Source organism: Cinclus cinclus, chromosome 2 (genome assembly GCF_963662255.1).
Source record: "Cinclus cinclus chromosome 2, bCinCin1.1, whole genome shotgun sequence".
Lineage (NCBI taxonomy): Eukaryota > Metazoa > Chordata > Aves > Passeriformes > Cinclidae > Cinclus > Cinclus cinclus.
The window spans coordinates 55,569,829-55,589,863 of record NC_085047.1 but is presented as its reverse complement, the minus strand read 5'-3'; the positions used below and the strand labels follow the sequence as shown (position 1 = coordinate 55,589,863).

At 43.4% G+C, this 20,035-nt stretch overlaps 2 protein-coding genes and 1 long non-coding RNA gene across 18 annotated transcripts; 2 read left to right on the top strand and 1 right to left on the bottom strand.

The window, feature by feature from the left end:
• Nucleotides 1–42: 42 nt before the first annotated feature.
• TRIM13 (tripartite motif containing 13) lies at nt 43–14,071 on the top strand. Of its 16 annotated transcripts, none has more exons than XM_062487683.1 (4): nt 43–241; nt 1,963–2,132; nt 2,502–2,682; nt 12,826–14,071. In XM_062487683.1, exon 4 carries the CDS (start codon nt 12,829–12,831, stop codon nt 14,056–14,058), a length of 1,230 nt encoding a protein of 409 aa, XP_062343667.1. In that variant the 5' UTR covers nt 43–241; nt 1,963–2,132; nt 2,502–2,682; nt 12,826–12,828; the 3' UTR covers nt 14,059–14,071. The 16 variants fall into 16 exon arrangements, 14 of the variants coding, with proteins under 14 accessions (XP_062343667.1, XP_062343664.1, XP_062343662.1 ...); XM_062487680.1 differs by having other exon boundaries at nt 714–2,132; XM_062487678.1 differs by having other exon boundaries at nt 43–245; nt 578–2,132.
• LOC134041238 (uncharacterized) lies at nt 4,333–11,595 on the bottom strand. Its single transcript, XR_009932968.1, has 3 exons — nt 11,451–11,595; nt 4,506–4,593; nt 4,333–4,422 (listed from the first exon to the last, which is right to left on the bottom strand). It is a non-coding gene; the product is annotated as an uncharacterized LOC134041238 (long non-coding RNA).
• Nucleotides 14,072–15,654: 1,583 nt separating the features above from the next.
• On the top strand, nt 15,655–19,605 carry KCNRG (potassium channel regulator). Its single transcript, XM_062487687.1, has 2 exons — nt 15,655–16,233; nt 18,094–19,605. The coding sequence occupies exons 1-2, from the start codon at nt 15,656–15,658 to the stop codon at nt 18,344–18,346; spliced, it is 831 nt and encodes a 276-aa protein (XP_062343671.1). The 5' UTR covers nt 15,655; the 3' UTR covers nt 18,347–19,605.
• The last annotated feature ends 430 nt before the right edge of the window (nt 19,606–20,035 follow it).

Genomic DNA, 20,035 nt, shown 5'->3' with positions numbered 1-20,035 from the left:
CGCAGGCGCAACGGCCGCCGCACGGCCCCGCCCCGCCCGGCCGCGACATGGCGGGCGGGGAGCGCCGGCTGGAGTGAAATCAGGTGAAACTTAAAATAATAATAATAATATCGAGAACAACGCCCCGTCTTTCCTCTGGAAATTAAAATCTAGTGGACGACGAGTGCAGTTCCTGCTGCTGTTCTTCCGCAGTTGTGGCCGTGGCGTGAGGCGACTGGCGCAGCCTCCTAAGGGACGTGTTGTACGTATGTACATGCATAAAAAGGATAATTCGTGTATATATGCGTATGTACGTATATAAAAAAAGAGGACACTGATTATGATGGGCAGGTGGTAAGGTATGGTATCAACGAACTTCGCACGTGAAAAGGGACTCCATGGAAATTTACTGCTCAGTTATTCCTGGTGCCAAGTAACAAGAACCTCGTTTATTTTTTCTCCTTCTTTTAATTATTGGAAAGCTCAGACGTGGTTGAAACGAAAGGTTCACACAGCCGCGTCAGCCAGGTGCACCTGTGAGTTGCTCTTTCACTTTATTTTCCAGTCCTGTGAGTTGCTCTTTCTCTTTATTTTCCAGACCTGTCTATCTCTGAGTCTTTACCCTGAGTGTCCCTTTCACAGAGGCGGAGTACCACGTAATTAAAAAAGCTGTAACGTGACTTGTGGTCTTTGAGTTACACGAGCATTTCTATGTCTATCTCTCATTCCTACAGCACATACAGCATCCAGAGCAGGACCCACAAACTGGGCTCCAACAAATGCAGTGAATATTGATGACTATAGAAGCCTACCTGTGCCCACTCCACATTTTTATTTATCTACAGAAAAAAATCAAATTAATGTTGCGCCATGAGCTGCTGATATAGAATGTTTTGCAGACAGCAGGTAATGTGATTACTTGCCTCTGAAAGTTTATTTATCTCCAAACTAGTTTGGGATGAAACTGTTGTTTCTCATTATTTTAGTTGGTGGCGTTATTTTGTGGCATTTCACCTAGAAGGCTCGCTTTACATTTTATTACAGTATGAAGTATGATGTAAGTAATATATCCCATGTTGCACTATGTTATCTCTCGTGGGGCCACTGTGTTGATACAGATTTTCAGAAATCCTTGTTAAAAGAAACTTTCATAGCCACAAATATTGTACTGGTCTGGATGGGCTGTATCAGTCACACTTACCCCCTTTTACTTGAAACATGAGGTGAAATGATGTCTTTCTCAAAATTGTGCCTAAAACCAATCTGATTTTAAGAGCAGCTTTAAATGTGCTTCCTTTTTTATTGGACTTACTGTTACAGCCCATAAACATTTGGGGTCAAGAGCTCACTTCCTTAAAATATGCCAAATGGGATTAGTCTTGAAGTTCCAAGAAGTAAATCTTAGGTGGAAACTGGTGTTTATTTATTTCATATGGAGGGCATTGGGGTTCTTATTGGTAGCTTGTTCACAAATTTAGTCTCATTTAAGTCATTGTGGGATCTTTATTGCCTGTGGGTTTTTTACAGTAAATGGTAGGAGATAAATGTTAATATAGTTTTAAAAAGAAAAAAAAGGAAAAGAAAACTTAGATAGAGACTTAAGCTCTAAATGACACCCTGTCCCATGTTTTTCTCTGTTCCACTATGTCGTTGTCCTTTCTTCTCCAAAATGAGCACTGGGAATACAAACACATCTCACCACATGAAGTCAGCATTGCCAAATCTGTGGGACTCAAGGGGATGAGTCTTTGGGGAGCAGTGCCTGGCCGTGCCTTCCTGCCGTATTCCTGCTCCACTACTCTGTTAACTGGAGAGGCTGGTTTTACAGGCCAGCAGACTGCAGCCCTCGTGTGGCAAAGCACACACCGCAGCTTGGAAAAGTTGCTGGTGCTGCTTTGGAGCACGTTGATTCCAGCGCCTGTGTGCTTAGCAGGCAGGAAGCCTCGGGCACCAATTCATCCTTGCCATCCTGTCTCCCTACAGATGCAGAGCCCAGCTCCTGAGCACTCTGGCAGTGGCTGGTGGCAGATTAGTGTCACGATGAACAGGAATGGTGGCAGAGATGTTTGTGTACCCTGAGTGAGGGCTCTGGCACTGGACACAGTCAAGCAGAATATTCGCTGGTGTGGTGGAAGTAAGGCAAAAGTCAGCTGGTAAGAAATGTGGCTTACTCTATGCCCTTCTTGAAGGATGAAGTGAACAACTGCAGCAGGGTAGCACTTTGTAGTATATGGTATTTGTGAATGTGCTTGTCAGCCTGTTTATAGAGTGTGTGAACACCAAAAGCTTTACCGTATACAAAGAACTTCCCCAAAGAAACAAAGATCTTGCCTTCAATATTTAGAAGCATATTTGTGCTTGGTAATCAAGGGTTAATTCAGCTTCTGCCTTACTGAATGTTCATTTCTTTCACTTGGGGAGGCCAAGTATTTTGGACCCTCCCACACTGGATGCAAAATTATGCTTAGCATGCCTAGACATGTTTGCTGCTTGCAGCATTTTAACTTTATTTCTTTGAACAGAAGCAGCAGACACATTTTGTCTCACGACCACTCCCATCCATTTCACAAATGCAGATTTATTTGAAGGACCTGCTGAAGGAACATGATGGTCATTGACTTGTTTCATTCTCTGGCTTAGAGCTTCACAAAATTCAACTGTCTCTCATTAGCCCTGCAAAGTACATCTTCTGGCTTCAGACAAGTAAGTTTCAGAAAGTTTCCTTGATACGTCAAATTTGCAGGAGAGGGCAGCTCTCTCCTGTTGTGGCAGCACACATTACAACAATGTAATACATGAATAATCCATTCTCAGAAAAATAATTCCTCTTTGTCCTGCAAATCAAAACCAATCGGACTTGCTTCTCCCCTGCCACATGCTCTGTGGAGGCATTTACACCTATGAAAACCAATGAAGAAAAGTAGTTACTATGTATGTTGGAATGGATTTAGTAATGTCTCTATGCAACTTGTACAGAAGTAAATGATGGTGCAGGACTGGAAAATCAAGGTTTGTTTATTGAAAGCAGTCCTTCCACTCCCAGGGTCAGGCCTGTGGTTTGGAAGATGATACAGACAAGGTCTCAGATGAAAAACAGGTTGTGCTTGTACTTTTGAAATCTTCAGCATAATGTAGTTCTTGTGAGGACTAACATTCTGTAGGAAGTCCTCTGTTTTAGACAGTTAATCTGGCACTTGCCAAATCACAGAAGAAATTACATATGGAAATTAATTTTGTTCTTTGTTGTTCTCTTTGCTTTGGAGTCACTTCTCTTTTCCTCTTTATGCAATACTGGAGCAGAACTTTGATCTGTAGGCAATCCCAAACCTCATTAAAACTGACAGGCACGCTGGCCATGCTTTGTTCAGGAAGGAGCAATTAAGTTCTTTTATGGCATAAGATAGCTAAAAATGAGAAACTGCTGCCCACGGTGCAGGGGTGCATGGCCAAGTGCTGAGATGAGCTAACTTGCATGAACAAGCACTAATTTGGGGAAAGTCAGGGAGACTTTTCTAGGGACTGCTTGGGAACACAGCAGCAAGAGCACAGATTGGTTGCAGCTGTGTTTGCCTGTGTGCATGTCCAGGACCGGAAACACCACACAAGAGCCAGCAGACAGTGGGAGAAGCAGTGGTGTACAGCCCTGAGAAAAAGCCAAGGGACAGCTTCTTCTGGGCAAGCATCCTGGCTGGAGCAGCAAACTTGGACTGATGTACAGTTCTCCCTCCCATTTGCTTCCTCTGCGTGCAAGGAAATGGGACGTGGCTGTACATTCTTTGTAAATAAATAGGATTTCACTAAGGAGCTGACTGAATTCATCATCAATCCCCCCTCCCCATGTCCCGCCACAGAAAAATCTGGCAAAGTGCTGAATATTAGTTAACTCTGTGGGTCAAAGTTCTGTATGCAAAACTACAGAGCTTTTCAGTATTGCTAAAATAGTCACCAGAGACCCTGCAGATATTAAAGCAGTTTCTGAAATTCAGACCTCAAAACAGGAGTTGATCATTTCAGTCGCTGACGATCCTTCATGGATTCTTAATGCCTGGTATTTCTACAATTCATATTAAAAGTAGCTTTTATGGAACAATAATAAGAAACTGCTTTCTCTGATCCCTTGTTTGGAATGTTTAATATAGTCCAGCTGTATCTGTTGAAAAGAAATGTAGTCAAATACAATATAGTTGTGAAAGATTTATACATCAGTAGGGTGTTTGGTACATGGAGCTGTTTTGAATTTATTTATTTATTTGTGTTATCTTACAGTGTCTTCTTATCAAGCTGCTCTAAACTCTTGCGGATTTATGTCCATATTTAGGTCCCCACAGCGACCACATTATCCACCTCAGATTGAGAGTGTGCTCACCCCAGCACAGCTGAATAAAGCAGAGTCCTTCAAGAAGTGTCTGTCCTGAAGTGTACTCTGTGTGTGCTCTGACACCTCTGTAACAGGATGGGAAGCCTTAGCCTTAGTGGGAAGGCAGGTTTGCAGCCAAGGATAAGACTGTAAAATGCCCTCAACTCACCTCTTTTCCTCAGAGCTTTGCCCCAGGAGACAATTACGATCCAACAGGTCTTTGTTTTAGAGGTGCTTTACTGATATGGAATACAAATCTGTGAGGGGAAAAAAAAATGCTGCTTTTAACTCCTGCTATATTTACCAATCAGTTCTTCTCCAGCAAAGCACAGTGGGTGCCTGGAGCCTGGAATGAGCAGCTGGTGTGGCTGAGGGCAAGGCTGTGTTACTTTTGGCAGCAGTACTGGCAATAGCTGGCTGGAAGCATTTGTGAAATTATGGCCTGTGGGGGCACTTCTGGTTTATGCTGACGTGTGTGCAGGCTGCCACCAAAACAGGCCCTCTCACTGGCTTATCCTGGCAGTGGTATTTGTTCGGCTGCAGGATCAGCTGGCTGCCAAAATTGATCCTGCTGGAAACTTTTTTTTTTTTTTGTAAACTGGATTAGCTTTCAGCTCTGTTGGCAAGCTGATCTTGTTCAACGTGTGGCTGCACGAAGTGTCGAGCCAGCAGAGAGGAGGCATCAGGAAAGCATGACTAAGGAAAGGGGAAAGGATGGAATGATGACTTTTGCCAGTAGCACAGTCTCATCTTGGCTTAGCCCCCCGAGAATCTGCCTCTCAGGGTAGAGTTACCTGTTACAGCTTGAGTCACGTTAATGGCTTGCTTCCACCGAATGAGAAAAATCTTGTTCCTCTTTTCCTCGCTCTTCTGATGTTAGACCTGGTGATTATCTAATCTTGCATTGGACTGATCTAACTTGTTGAATCAGCACAAATCTCACCTCAAGAAAGAAAAGGGAATAGCGTTCTGCTGGCTGAGTGGGCGGAATCAGCTTGGAAAAACATCTGCAGAGGCAGGCAGAGCTGGGACAGGCAAGGGGAGTAGTAGCTGTCAGCTCTGAGGTTGCTGACTGAACCACAACACAAGGCTTCAGTCTCAGAAATCTCCTGGCATAGTGCTTCTTAGAAGAGCCATGATCTGGGTTGTCTCTGTAGTTTAAAGATGACAGTAGATTATTGCCCTTTGTTGTACAACAGATACGGAGCTTGTCTTGAAAATCTGGAAATTGCTACTATCGTATAATTCCTTCCAAATTCCTACCCCTGTATTTTCAACCTTCCCGTAAGTAAGTGTCATTTATCCTAATACTTCCTTTCAAGCTAGGCCTCTCCTTTGAGGCTAGATTTCCCTTGGCTTTGTTCATCTATTACTACACAGATCTACAAATGTTCATTTCCATCAGCCAGAGCTTTTCTCTGAAGCTTCCACTGCCGGCCTTTGATGCTGCCTTGGGAAGACACTGTGCTCTCAGATGCAGGAATGCAAGCTCATAAACAAACTGCTACTGAAAGTGCTGCTATTGAACCAGGGTCAAAAAGTATAGAAAGATGGACTTGAATGTGTGCAAAATGGTTGTATGCAGCTCTGTCAGTCAGATAAGAAGTAGAAGAATGCCCAAATTCTATTTGATCATGGTCAGGACAGCCGTGGGACACTTAAGTAGGGTGCTGGCCAGGCAGTGTTTCTATGCACCAAGCACAGAAATGCTGCTGTGTGTTTGCCTAGAAGTTTAAGCTTTCCTCTTTGACAGAAGAAATCAAAGGCAAGGAGGGACAAGAACATTTTCAGGTGGACCTAACAAAGAGGCATTATCCCAGGTGGGCAGGCAACCACTCTTCCACTCATTCAGCTTATTCTTCATTTATAAGGAGACAGAGTTGAACCAGCCCAAAGAATTAATAGAGAATAAAACATACTCCAAAAATATATCAGGGAAAAATGTTACATGAGAAATCTAAAATGCCATGTTGTTGTTAATCTTTAACCATCAAACTATAGAGAAGATCAGAAGGACGCAGAAATTCTTGATATAAAAGTGGCTGTTAGCAAAGTGTAGACAAGGAGTACTCAGCAAATGTAAATTCACAAGCATTGGGATATCACTTGATAGCAGTTTAGGTAGCTGAGGGAGACTACCTGGAATTACTTGTTTTTAATAAACAGAAAACAAGATGCTGGACAATTAAGAAGAAACAAGCAGGATGTTGAAATACATCTGAAGGTCTCAGTTGCTTTCGTGCAGCAACTCTACCTCCTAGGGTTGGTCTCCAGTGGATAGTGGAAGAAATGCCTCAGTGTGTAGGTACTCTGAAAGGGATTTTCAAAAATGCTGGTCCTTGGTCAAATTGTTCCCATTGAGTTCAGCTGAGCAGGCGGGCCAACTTGAGTGGGGCAGCAAGGAGAGAAGGTGAGGAGTAACTGACTGCAGTAAATTGGGGAAGCATAACCTTGGCATGTTATTGAGTGGCTTTTAAGATCCAGATTCCTGAATAATAATAACAAATATGTCAGATGTGGGAGGAAGCTTCATTTGATAAAAATATGGTCTGATTTGTGAGGTTCCTTGTGTAGGTAGTCTGGAGGTGTAGAGTCTCCCCTGTGCTGAGGAGTGATGTAACTGCAGTGGGTGCAGAGCAGGGGAGTAAAGGGATGCAGGAGTGAAGGGATGTAAATGTACAGAGTATGTACATTTGGGAACAGCTTTTGATGTAGTATTTCACAAAGTCTAACTTGAAAATAAGTTCAGTTTGATGTGAGACTTGTTCTGTTGACTGAGAGCTAACAGCTGCAAAAGAGGTACCCAACACAAAGGTCCTCTGACGTCTCAGCACTTTCAGACTCGGTTTCATAGACCTGTAACTTGAATGTTCTTTCAAGTGGACATTGGATCTCTTCTGCTCCATCACCCTGGGACTAGTCAGTGTTACTGTGGAAAACCTGCACAGGTTTTACAGGCCACGTTAACTCTCCAAGAGATTCACCAGCTAGAAACTGTATAAGCAGTGTGTTCGAGCAAATAAGAATGAGTCGCTATCCTTTTATCCTTTTATGAAGCACACAAGGCAATCTATCTCAAATTATGGGGTTTTTTTGTTTGTTTGTTTGTTTTTAATAAGTGCTTTCGGAAGGTGGCAGATGCCCAGCAGGACTGCCACCCAGCAGCGCCCCTCCTTAGGCTGTGCAACGTGTGCCTGTGAGCTGCAGGCTCAAGTGTAATTTAACGGAGTTAACAAACAACAGAAACCCCCATATATATCTCGGCGGAGGCACAGTCTGCGGCCTCGGCCGCCGCCTTAGGCAAGCAGCATCCACCGCCCGCCCTCTCTCCCTGCAGCTCCGGAGGCTTTCCTGGCCGCTCACAGGCAAGCGGAGGAAGAGCCGCAGTAGCTCCTGCCCTGGGGCTGGATCGGGGGCCGCGGGCCAAGGTGGGTGGGACGGCGGGGCAGCAGCTCCCGGCCGATCGCTCCGGCGGGCCGGGGCCGGGGTCGGGTGGCGGGCCCGGAAGGCGGGCGGCGGCCGGGGCGGGAGCGGCGGCGAACCGTGCGAGTGACCGAGGCGGCGGGTCCCCGTCTGCCCCGGGCTCCCCGCGGCCCCGGCCTGCCATGGTAAGTAGCGGGGGCCCGGGGCCGGCAGAACGGGCGGGCTGGGCCGGGCGAGCGCTGGCCGAGGCTTTGTGAGAGGCGGCGGCGGCGGCGGCAGCGCCCGGCCCGGGATACGCGCGGCCGGAGGCGCCGGTTCCGCTGGCAGCCGCCATCCGCCATGAGCCCCGCTGTGCTTGGCCGGGCGCGGGCGGACCAGCACGGCCTCCCTGCCCCGGGCTGAGCTGCCCGCCGCAGCGCCGTGACACCCGCGGAGGCCAGGGCCGGCGGCTGGCTGCAGCGCCATCGTTTAGGGGCGGTTCCCCGCTGGAATTGTAACCGGGAGCAGCAAGGGAACCTCTGCCATGTAAAGGGACAATGTGGGTGAGCGCGGGGGCCCGCGTTGGGGCAGCCCCTGTGCCCGACAGACCGTCTGGGGGTGAAACGGTGTACGTGGGGCTGTGAATGCGCTGAGCACAAATTGCTTATTTCTACAGGCCTTCCTGCCTTTCTAGTGTCTGAACGGGTTGGATCTGCCTGGTGCTCCTGGAAAAACTTCTGGCCATGAAATACCAGGTTTAAAGCATGGGCAATTTACCCAGGTCTTTAGTTGTTTGGATAGCAATCCTTCCAGTAGCTGAAAGGGGCCTACAGGGAAGCCAGAGAGGGACTCTTCATCACGAGGTCTAGTGACAGGACAAGGAGTAATGGGTACAAAGTGAAAGGGGGGAAATTTTGTTTAGATATTGGGAGGAAATTCTTTACTGTGAGGGTGGTGAGGTTGCCCAGGGAGGTTGTGGATGCCTGAATCCTGGTAGTGTTCAAGGCCAGGTTAGGTAGGGCCTTGGGCAGCCCAGCCCGGTCTAGTGGTTGGTGTCCCTCCCCATGGTAGGGGGAGCTGGGACAACATAATCTTCAAAGTCATTTTCAACTCCTTAACATTCTATGATCCTATGTTACCTACTGCTCATGGAGGTCGGTTGTTCCACATTAAAATGTGTACAATTCCATTAGATTAGAGTTTCTCACAGTGGGATGAACAGGGTGGTGAACAGGGTTAAGATCACTGCTGCTGGAAGGAGGGTCTTCCTTCTTGCTTCCCCTCTGTGTGGGACTCGTTTTAGGGCTGATTCACACACCAGCCCAACAGAAGGCTAGTGAAATTGCTCATAGGGGGTCTTGACACAGACTGGGGTCCTTGCCAAGGAAGGGAGATGAGACCACTCCTGACTAGCTCAACTACTTGTAGAAATGTAACTTGACTTAGTCAAGTCTCATTTAGAACAGTTACATGCCTTTGCAGGAAACTTGCAGTTCAGGAGTTACCTTTTTGTTTTGTTTGAAGCCTGGTGAAATTCTGGTTTTGCTTTCAGCATGCTGCTGGCTGTTAAACCCAACTTCTATGCTGAGAAGCATGCTAAATTAATTTCTCTCTGGAGTGTGGGAAAAAACTAGTGTGGTTGTTTTTGCTTTTATGATTTGATGTTGTTTGCCATTCTTCTTCCTAATGATAAAACTGTGCAAGTTGCTATTGCTGATGGGTGACATCTGTTGGGTTTGTACCCAGAGATGCTTTTGCTCTGTGTGCTAGAAGTAGGGAATTCCAGAGCCACCCAAACGTGGGTCAGAAGTTATGGCAGAGAAATTCCTAGTGGAAAAGTTGAAATGTCACTGTATTTCATCACTCAAATACCAGGTTGCTAAGGAGTGTTTCAATCCACAGATTTATTGTCTGAAATTAATATCCTAAAGAAAATAGAAATTAATCTGTCCAACCAGTTATACAAGTCTTCAGTATTTTTGATTTGGCACATCTGGTGTTGTAAGACGGGGAGGGAGGAAGTTTGTAGACCTGCCCATTTATTTTTTTTAAATCCAGTATTTTTAATGGTGTTGTACAAACGTTTTGTAATTCAGTTACATTTATAAAGCATAATTTTGTAATTCTGTGAGTGGGGTTGAAATGCAACAGGACAGTTTTAGTTGGACCATGAAGCCTTTTTGTCTATATTTTTTGTATTTTTAGGAGTGTGAAAATCTTCAGTGTTTGTCCTGCAGTTTTGATGGAAAGTGTTATAGAGAGCATTTTCTGCATTGGCTTGCAGTTCTTGCTGTCAGGCATGCAGAGCTGTTTTTCCAGGTCCCTAAATGGGAACTAAAATCCTCTCTGGTAAAGGAGAAGGACCAGAGCAAATATTTTTCTGCCCTGTGCATTTCCATTTACTAAGAGATGGAAAACTGTAATTTTAATTTTGTAGTTATTATCCTCTTAATACATGAGCAAAACTGATCTTTGTGCTGCTACTGTGGCTAAATGCTATGAGTACAAGTTGGAAAGAGAGAGCTGCTCACAAAAAGGAAGACTTGAGTGGAGGGATGAAATTATCATCTTCCTGTCATCCCATTGGTTTTAGCACTAGGAAAAAGATGGAATAGAAACGTTGCTTTGAGAGCATGAGAGGTGCTTGAAAACTACATTCTCCTCGCAGAAAATTTAGAGGTTTCTGAATGGAATCTGTGGGCGTATGGGAAACCCATTAGTTAAAGAATTATTAGGCCTTTTCTCTGGGACTTTATCCCCAGTTGTAGTGGTGGCTTCTTCTGCCTCCTGACTTTGTTTCTGAATAAAAAAGCTGGCAACTTTCCCCAAGTCTCTTTTTTCCAACAGGCACAGAGAATATGTGGAGGAGCATAAGCACATAAGCATGGTTGTCTCAAACATTCTGCTGTGATAGGAAAGTTGGGATTGGGAGGGCGGGTCCTGCTGGGGCAGGGCAGTGCTGTTGTGAGCCAGCTTCCCTTTCGTTGCTGGGCTTGTAAGTCAGCCTGGAGGCTCGCGTTTAGTGTGCCTGCGGCAAGAGAAGGGCCCTCCCGGGCACCTCACTGAAGGGGGCCACCAGCCCACCACAGGCCCCAGCCCCCCCACTCATTTCCTGAAGGGCTCTAAGGGCTCACTGCATGTGTGCCAGCAGCAGCAAAGGGTGTGAAAAATGAGGGGATATGCACTAGGGAAACTGTAAAAGGGAGGGGATCTGGCCCGGGCTTTTGTTGATCTCTGATATTGACCATACACAGTAGCAGGACTGATGCAGAATCTAAGGACTGGTGGTCTTTTTCCTTCACTTTCTCTATTTTTCCATCTTTACTGTCTCCTCTCTTGTTCTATCCCAGCAAGTGCAGCAATCGGATTTTACCCCTTGCTCTGTGGTGAAGTTTGCTGGGAGAGTTGAGAACTTGGTAAAGTTCATTGTAGAAGTTAAGAGCTTGTTAGCCAACACTTCTACAACTAAATAGTGGGATAGCTGATGGAGTTAAGGTGGCTATATGATAAAGGATAGGAGTTCCCTGACACTGAACTGCTGTCTTTGTTCAGCCCACTGACAATTCCTACTGAATTTCTGGGTTGTGACAGCCCCTCCTCCTCACTTGGAAAGCATGGGAGGTTTGCTTACACTTCCCAAGAATGACTTTTACTGTGAAGTCTCACTGGGACCATTGGTCCTTATCTGAAGTAAAGTCAGGACTGACCTCACCTTTCTTCCTGATTGTGAACTTTGCTTTCCTTGGATCGGTGGTATTGATTTTATTGCTCTTCTTGTCCTGTGCAGTGTGGATCTTCCCTTGCAGCTCTCTTCTTGGCTCCCACGTTTTCCATTCTTATTTCTTCGAGGGGACAGAAACCCTAGAAATTACATCAAAACTAATTAAGAGCTCATTCACATGCCTTGATGTCCCAACAGTACTTTGATGTACTTTTCTGTGATGTCTTTCAATTTATAAAAGGAATTTTATTACATATATATGAATGTATGTTATATGATTTGGAAGCAATTTATGCATGAGAAGCATCTTTCTAACTACAGCTCAAAACTAAGTGTTTGAGAGCTTTGGATGATACAGACTGTCACCTATTTTGGTCTTTATTAGCTATTTGTTTTCTTAGAGCATGCTGTAAGTTACAAGGTGTCTGCATTTGAGAACTTGGCTTTAGTTAGAGGCAGGGGGAGGATAGTGCACTGGGTCCCTTCACTGAGACTTTCCGGTAGGAAGGATTACACAGCAAACATTTTCCCTGTAGGTTCTCTCCACAGAAAGAAATTACTGAGGCATGAATGCTGTGAGAATGAAATTGGAAATAGAGGCTGCAGATGAGTAGAAATGTTTAACAGTTTTGTTTCATGATGAATTATCAAGGATTATGGGTAGTTGTTATTTGAAGTAGTTTAACTTTGTGCTGAATAGCTCAATAGTAACACATTCGGTTGGTTATTTAAAAATTTGCTGGAGCAGGAGAAAAGATAATTCTTAAAGTGAGTGGTGACTCTCCTTTGGCCTTGCATGTAGAACAAAAAAACACATCATGTATTCTGTAGCAGCAGAAATACTGCAGCTGGGCTTTTTCAGTCATTTTTAGTACTGTCTACAGTACCAGTGTGTGGGGTTTGAAACTGGAAGCTTTGGATGAGTGGAGCAAGTAGAAAGTAATCAAATCTTAGCAGGGTGTATTGGCTAGGTATCTTCTGTGCAAATCCCACTTCTGTGTATTGCATCAGCAAAGAAAGATGTAAGTCTTCCACTGTTATTATGAGTACATGAGTTATTTTCTTTCAGAATCCTTGCTGGGATTGGCAAGCATTCTTTTCCATCATTTCTAGTTGAGAGTCCAAAAAAGTAGTTCTGCCTGAGCATTGCACCATTCTTGTGCCTGCCATTTGCTGGCCAGATACCACAGCCAAGGGGAACTGGCTGCACAAACCCAGCTGAGGTTCTGTCTTAAGGATACTGGAGGAAAAAAGACATCCTTTTCTCACTGAGACATGTCTGAGATGGAGATTGGCTTTTGTATGGTCTCCTTGAGGGAGAAATAAGTTTTGTAAGTTCTGTTACCATATTTTTTCTCTTTCCTAGGATATGATGGAGCTCCTGGAGGAAGATCTGACCTGTCCCATTTGCTGTAGCCTGTTTGATGATCCTCGTGTCCTGCCCTGTTCACACAATTTCTGCAGAAAGTGTCTGGAAGGAATTCTCGAGGGAAATGTGCGGAATGTGCTTTGGAGACCATCCCCTTTCAAGTGCCCCACATGCAGGAAGGAGACTCCGGTCACTGGAGTCAACAGCTTGCAGGTCAACTATTCCCTGAAAGGTATCGTGGAGAAGTACAACAAAATCAAAGTAACTCCAAAAATGCCTGTGTGCAAAGTGCACAGTGGGCAGCCCCTTAACATTTTTTGCCGGACAGATATGCAGCTGATCTGTGGGGTTTGTGCCACCCGTGGTGACCACACAAAGCATGTTTTCTGTTCCATTGAAGAAGCTTATTCCCAGGAGAAGCGGGCTTTTGAAACCTTATTTCAAGGTTTTGAAACTTGGCGTTGTGGAGATGCCCTCTCACGGCTGGATACCTTAGAGACCAGTAAGAGGAAAGCTCTGCAGATGCTGACAAAAGATTCTGACAAAGTGAAAGAGTTCTTTGAGAAGCTGCAGCACACACTGGAGCAGAAGCGAAATGAGATTCTGTCTGACTTTGAGACCATGAAGCTTGCAGTGATGCAGGCCTACGATCCAGAAATCAATAAACTGAATACAATTCTGCAAGAGCAGAGGATGGCTTTTAACATTGCAGAAGCTTTCAAAGATGTGTCCGAACCCATTATATTTCTGCAACAGATGCAGGAGTTCAGGGAAAAAATCAAGGTCCTCAAAGAAACGCCTTTACCTTGTTCCACAGTGGACATCAGTCCCACAATGAAGAGCTTTGATACCAGCCAGTGGAATGGAATAAAACTTGTCGATGTGGATAAACTTTCCTTGCCTCAGGAAAGCAACACTTTCAAATTCAAGATTCCCTCAGTCTTTTCACGCAGATTTATTGTGAACTCTCTTATTGTCTTGCTCATTCTTGCTGTTACCAGAATGTCCTTAGTGGAGTCAGTCTTTGACAATCTCCAGTGCTGGAAATCTCAGTTCCTTGCAATTAGCTTGTCCTATTTGGCAGATACTGTGGAGATAGCAGATCATGCAGTCTTTTACTGGGAACAGATGACAGATGGAGCTTCACTTTTACGAGAAAAGTGTAAAAACTATACTTTGGTTGTACTGGATAACGTCGCACAGTTTGTGTGCAAATATAAACTGTTGTGAAGCATCTGCTGGAAAATAAGAACTAAGAGAAATCTGGAGAAGAAAACATGGAACTTCTTAAATTAATTGGTCTTTTCAGACTTCCAGTGAAAACATTCAAAGATTCAAAATGATTCCAAAACATTCATAATGTTCACATTGTTTGAGCACTGCTAAACCAGAAAACGAAATGGAGCTTTGAAAAACACTTTGTGGATTCTTCTTTCAGTGGCAATTATGGGAATATTACTCACTGTAAATAATTTTTCTTACCAAAATATAGGGCAAAACTATAATTTGATGTTAATGTAATTGTAGAATAAGGTAAAAGATTGTAGTTTAAAAGAGAATTCTAACTGGGACATTGTTTGGAAAGAGGAAGAAGTGTTGTGATTGAGGTGAGCACTGTGCTGACAGGTTTGCTGAGGACTGCCCTTCCACTACAGAATGCAGTGTTCATCATTCACATTCTGGAACGTGCTTCTATCTGATAATCTTACTTCTCTCTGAAGTAGCTATATGGTTTGGTTTGGTTTTGTGGCTTTTTTTTTGTTTATAACCAAATGTTGTAATTACCCTGTGCGTTCAGATTATGTGTTCTATACAAAAATGTATCTTCAGGGCAAGCATAAGTTCTAGAGGTAATGATAAGAACAAGCTGCAAGACGGTATGTGCTTTGCAGATAGTTCATACTTTGCAGTTTACTTTTCCAACATCAAATTGTTGGGGTAGCTCAGCTGTTTCGTTAGATCTGTGTTTCTCTGAAGCCATACTTTCTTAAAAACTGGCTTTATCATAAAGAACTTAGTGCAAGGTGTGCAAGAGTCTGCCACAGGAAGGCAGCCTGGGCTCTAGTCCTGCAGAGGTGGCAGGTACAACAGCTACTCTCCTGTCCCTCTCTGCCTGTGCAGATTGCAATTCCAAAAGCCAGGAAAAATGGTTGGCTGATTCCTGGAACAGGTTGTGTGATGCAGCAGCTATATGGATGTTGGTGGTGTTTGAAGAACCTCGTAGAGGTTCTTCTGCTGTTACTGTATTTTTGTGTATCTCATTGCAGGAGCTAGTTGAATTTTCTGTTTGTATTGACTTGGCTTTAGGTAACAGTGATTTAAAGGCAACCTTAAGCTTGAGTTCTCTGAACTGCCCTTCTTTTGGAGCATATGGTACTGAAATGTCTTGCCTGAAGCACATCTAACCTCTTTTTGCAGTGGTCCTGTGAACAGGAGTGTATGGAATTGAAACGTTGAACTGACATTTCTAGAAAACAAGCATAACATGTGCCATACTTTGGGAATATTCGTTGGCCTCTCTCAAGGTTTCATAAGTTGTGACAGTCAATTCACTCTATTCCAGTAGTCCTTGCAAGCTGTTCATTTCAAAAATAAAATACTAAATTCCAAGAATCAAAGTTTCCAAGCAACCAAACCCAGCAAACAAAACTATTGTACATGATATTTACATCTTTGTTGCCTGGGAATCCTGTTGCTGCTCCACACCTCGCTCCAAACACTTGCTAAAAGCACGCAATGGTTCTTGCAGCTGCCTTGCAGTTTAGGAAAGATCAAGTCACAGACATGTAGATCAGAGAGCTATGATTCCTAAGGGGCTGAGGTAGACATGAGTAGTCAGGAGTTGGTTGTTCTGAGTGTGGGAGGTGTGAGGTTTGTAACCCGGGCTTCTACCTTGCAGCAGTTCCCCGAGTCCAGGCTGGCACGGATGGTGAATGACAATGACCGGGAATTTAAACTTGTGAATGGAGAGTTTTTTGTGGACAGAGATGGAACTTTGTTTACTTACATCATGGACTTCTTGAGGACTCTCCAGGTATCCTTACCAACTGATTTCTCAGACTATCAGAGGCTGCAGAGAGAAGCAGAATACTATGGACTTTATCCCCTGGCTGACCTCCTAAGCCAAGAACATTTGCTGAAGCCAAGGCTGGAGATCTTGGAAGTGCATTTTTCTCTCCAAGAAATGCAGGCCTTTTTCCGGATCTTTGGTTCCTGCAGTACCACCATTGAGGCACTAGCTGAGCAGATCACGGTGTTTACAGGGCAGCAGTCAGGACAGGGCTGGAACAGCCCCTTTTCTTCTCAGAAACGACTTGTTCCACTTCCTTTGGAAAGACCCTCTCATCATGACATGGTTTTTCTGTGTGGTACTGAGTATTCTGCTGGTGACCAAGTCGTGGCCAGGTACTGTCCATAGAGTGACTTCTCATCTCACATGTCTGTGACTTCCAGGTCATGAAGTGCATGCTATGTGCTAGCAAAGCTCATTTTAAAGAAACTGAAAGAAATGTTTCCTTCTTTCTGTTCAATGTTATCTTTTTGTAGTTCTGAAACACACAATTTAATTTGTTACACTGATGTGCCTGTTCTTCAGCTTTCTAAATTACTGTTCTTGATGTTTATGAGCTCTATTGGGTTTTTCTCTCTCTCTGCCATTTTTTCCTCACTCACTTTAGAATTTGACAGTATAACCTTCTAGAGAACATGAAAAACACAGTAAAAGGAAGCAAAGGAAACAAAGTAAAGTACTGGGGGGAAGCCCTAAAATCTCCACTAGCTTATGTTGAAAAGGCATTCATATGGAAAACAGGAAACAGAGAATGGCAAGAAGGGTTTAAAACTCCAGTGGAACTGAGACAGCATTTCAGGGGCTGGAAATCTGTTGTAGAGCTTTTTACTAGGGGGAGGGAGAAGAGACATTATTAACTATATGCTTCACAGTGGGTTTTCTTTGAATTCAGAGCCATGTTCTGTTTTTATTAAGGTAACTGTGTATCAGTAATCTTTGTGATACCAGTATCATATTCTAATGACTACTTAGGTTTTTTAAACTAACTTTTGCTGGATGTCTCTTATTGTATGGAGACATGTTCTTACTATATAAGAAAATGTTAACCTAATTTGTCCTCTGTGGTTGTTAGAGCATCTGGAATTTTATGGAAATTTCACTGAAATATTTCCAAAAGGGTTATTCTATTTGAATATAAGAAACAACACAGCAGTCTTTTGGTTATTTTTTAAAGAAAATAAAGTTTATCTTTCTTCCAGCTTTCTTTGGCTAGGCAAGTGAATAAAAACTACTTTGCATTTGTGAAGCAATATATATGTTTGTGTGCCAAACCTTAACTTTGTAATATATTACTGATTTTAATGGACTAGCAATTTGTTGAGTAGGTTATGGCAACTTAAGTAGTGGGGAAAATATTTCTGATTTTTTGCATTTATTTCTTCAGACTTGGTAAAAATTTTCCCCTGCAGATCAATAGAAAAGCTTATCTTGAGTAATGAAACAAGTCAGATTTGATTATGTTGCCTTGCTGAATTTCTATCTCCTTAATATTTGTGGTGACATGGACTTCTTTGCCTTTCTTGTACTTTCCATAAACGTTTGATGTACTTGCCTGTGAACTGTGGAACAGTTACACCCATCAGTTTATACATTTTGTAATAGTATTTTTACCTGACTTCTGCTCCTGAGAATGTCTGGTATAGACATCTGGATAGATTCTTACACTGTACTTTATATCAAGTAAAATCTTCTGAGGCCATGTGAAAATGATTTTCATATTTGTTACCACACGACCTGCTGTACAAGGTAACTTTGTAATAAATATCACTATTTGGAGAGAGAGATCCTCTGTGTTGGAGAGTGATGTTCTTGGGGTCAAAGTGTCTCTGCTGTCCATCATTTACTCCCACTTGAAAAACTGTTGCAGCATTGCCGAGCCTTCTGTTCCCTTCTCCTCTGTTAAGTGAGACAAGATGGGGGATTGTCACAGATATTTCTTAAGAAAGTAAGCTTTGTGGCAGGGGAGGGTGTGAAAGAGAAGCGCTTCTTCCCCAGCACATAACTGGATGAACCGAGAGTTACTCTTAATGAAGGAAAGAGTCCAGTTGTCCTTAAAGGAGGAAAAAATAGCCGGAGCCAGCCTTGGTTGCTGTAAACACAGAGCAGCTGTGCTGATCTACGCTTTCAAGAAGTAGTTAAAGTGTGTTGTAACTGCTTTTTTTTTTGTTTTGTTTTTGTTTTTTTCCTGATTTTAGGTATGTTTCCATAAAGCCTGATAATAGAAAGCTGATTAATGGTACTAATGTGCTAGGCCTGCTGCTCGACACTTTACTCAAAGATGGATTTCGCCTCATAAGCACCAGGACAGTCGCCAGTGAAGAAAAGGTTGAATGCTACACTTTTGAAAGGATGAAGAGGGCAGCAGGCCTTGCCATCATGGTGAACCAAACTGCAGGGAGCTCTGGGGTAGCACAGGCAAGGAGAAGCCAAGTGCAGAAAAGGAAATAAAGGCTTTTCCTTCTGTCTTATGAATGTAGAAGAGGGATGTGTCAGCACTAGTGTTTTTTTGTTGTTGTTGTTGTTTTGGCTTGTTTGAAACTGCAGCTATTGAGGGATGTAACAAACGTTATCTTTCAAGTATTTAGGGGAAAAATTGCTTTCTTGCCTTTTACTGCTCCACCCTCTTTAAGTAAAAGAAGCCCACCAGATTTCAGCATCTCCAAGAGTTGTTTTTGTTTTTTTCTCTCTGGCTAAAATTTACATGAGGACTCACAATGCATCTGCCATCCCTTCTAGAAAAGGGATGTTTTTCTGTTCTGTGCTAATCTGCAAATAGATTTTAAAAGCATGGTAATACATGAAGAAATAACATCTTGATGCAACTATCATCCCAACAGTTTGGAGAAGTGTCTGGAGGAGAACTGCAAACTCCAATGATTGCATAGTGCTTCCACTTACTGACTCTTGCAGTTGGCTGAGAGCAGTGTAAGGGGAACATCCCAAGCTGTGCTGCTGTGTTGCTTTGAGGAAGCTGTTGCTGAGGTCTGTGAAATAACATGTGACTGACTCTTGCAGAACACTCCTCTGTCCTCTCCTCCCACTCTGGTGGCATTAAGATGCTCTTTGGTTCTGAGAATTGAATGATAAAGATCTTTGTGAACAGAAGGTCAGTTAATTTTTAGTGCTTTCACCATAAAAAGGATGAAAATGTGATAAACAGTCCTTCAGATGAAAGAATTTGTACAGTGTCGAACAAAATAGTGCAAAGGATTTTTTAGCACTTGTTAAAGTACAACACAGTTCGAAGGCTTAGCAGAAGTGGCTTTAAGAGCCTTGGGAATGTTAGTCCTGTACAAAGCTTTGTAAAGATTCCAAAATTAGCTCAGGTACTGAGACAGGTAAGTTAATGAAGCTTTATAAATTAAGAATCTTCTGTTCTTCCATCAAGGCAGGGAAAGAAGATAGCAATAACTTCAGGGATTCATTAGTTGCATCTCTGTTTTGTTGCTGGTAAAACACCATCCTCCCAAGGCTTCAAACAGCCCAGGAGAACCACTTTGGGCTTTCTTGGCTGACCGTTTAGATCTGGATTTTCATTAATTTTAAAATATGAATGCATTACTCTATTTTCAGTACTTCATAATGGGGATAGGGACTCAGCCATCAGTTTCTTGCCCTGAGTTTCAGTGAAATAGATCTTCCCAGACTGGTGATGCCACTATCGGATACCTTTTCTTTGGCTACTGTTCTGGGGCATTTCAGCTTGACCCAGGTTCAGAAGCTCAGCAGAAACAGTGAGGTCCTCTTTGCTTGTTCTATAGCTATTCAGGTTGAGAATAATGTGATTATGGGACTACATCTCCTAAGCTTCTTACAGGTTATGTAATGTAATAAATGGGAATGTGAATGGTTTCACTTCAAATGAGTTTTTTTTTTTGGTCAATAATGTCAATATGTTCATATTTGTCAAGAAGTAAGATATTTCTTACAGTGAAAACCATCATCCAGTGAACAACCTCCCTACAGCTGTGGGAGTCTCCTTTGTTAGAAGTTTTGAACAGGATGCTAAATTATTTAATGGAGGCTCTGTTTCATATGAAGGGCTGAACCAGATGATCATTTGAGTTTGCTTCCAGCCTGGCCTGTTCCTTGATTCTGTGGACATCTTCTGTGAAGGTGTGTGCCAGAAAGCCTATC

Coding starts and splice junctions, on each gene's coding strand:
- TRIM13 (XM_062487684.1), top strand. CDS start 12,829: ATGATGGAGCTCCTGGAGGAAGATCTGACCTGTCCCATTTGCTGTAGC.
- KCNRG (XM_062487687.1), top strand. CDS start 15,656: ATGAGTAGTCAGGAGTTGGTTGTTCTGAGTGTGGGAGGTGTGAGGTTT. Junction 16,234..18,093: donor GGTGACCAAGTCGTGGCCAG/GTACTGTCCATA, acceptor TCCTGATTTTAG/GTATGTTTCCATAAAGCCTG.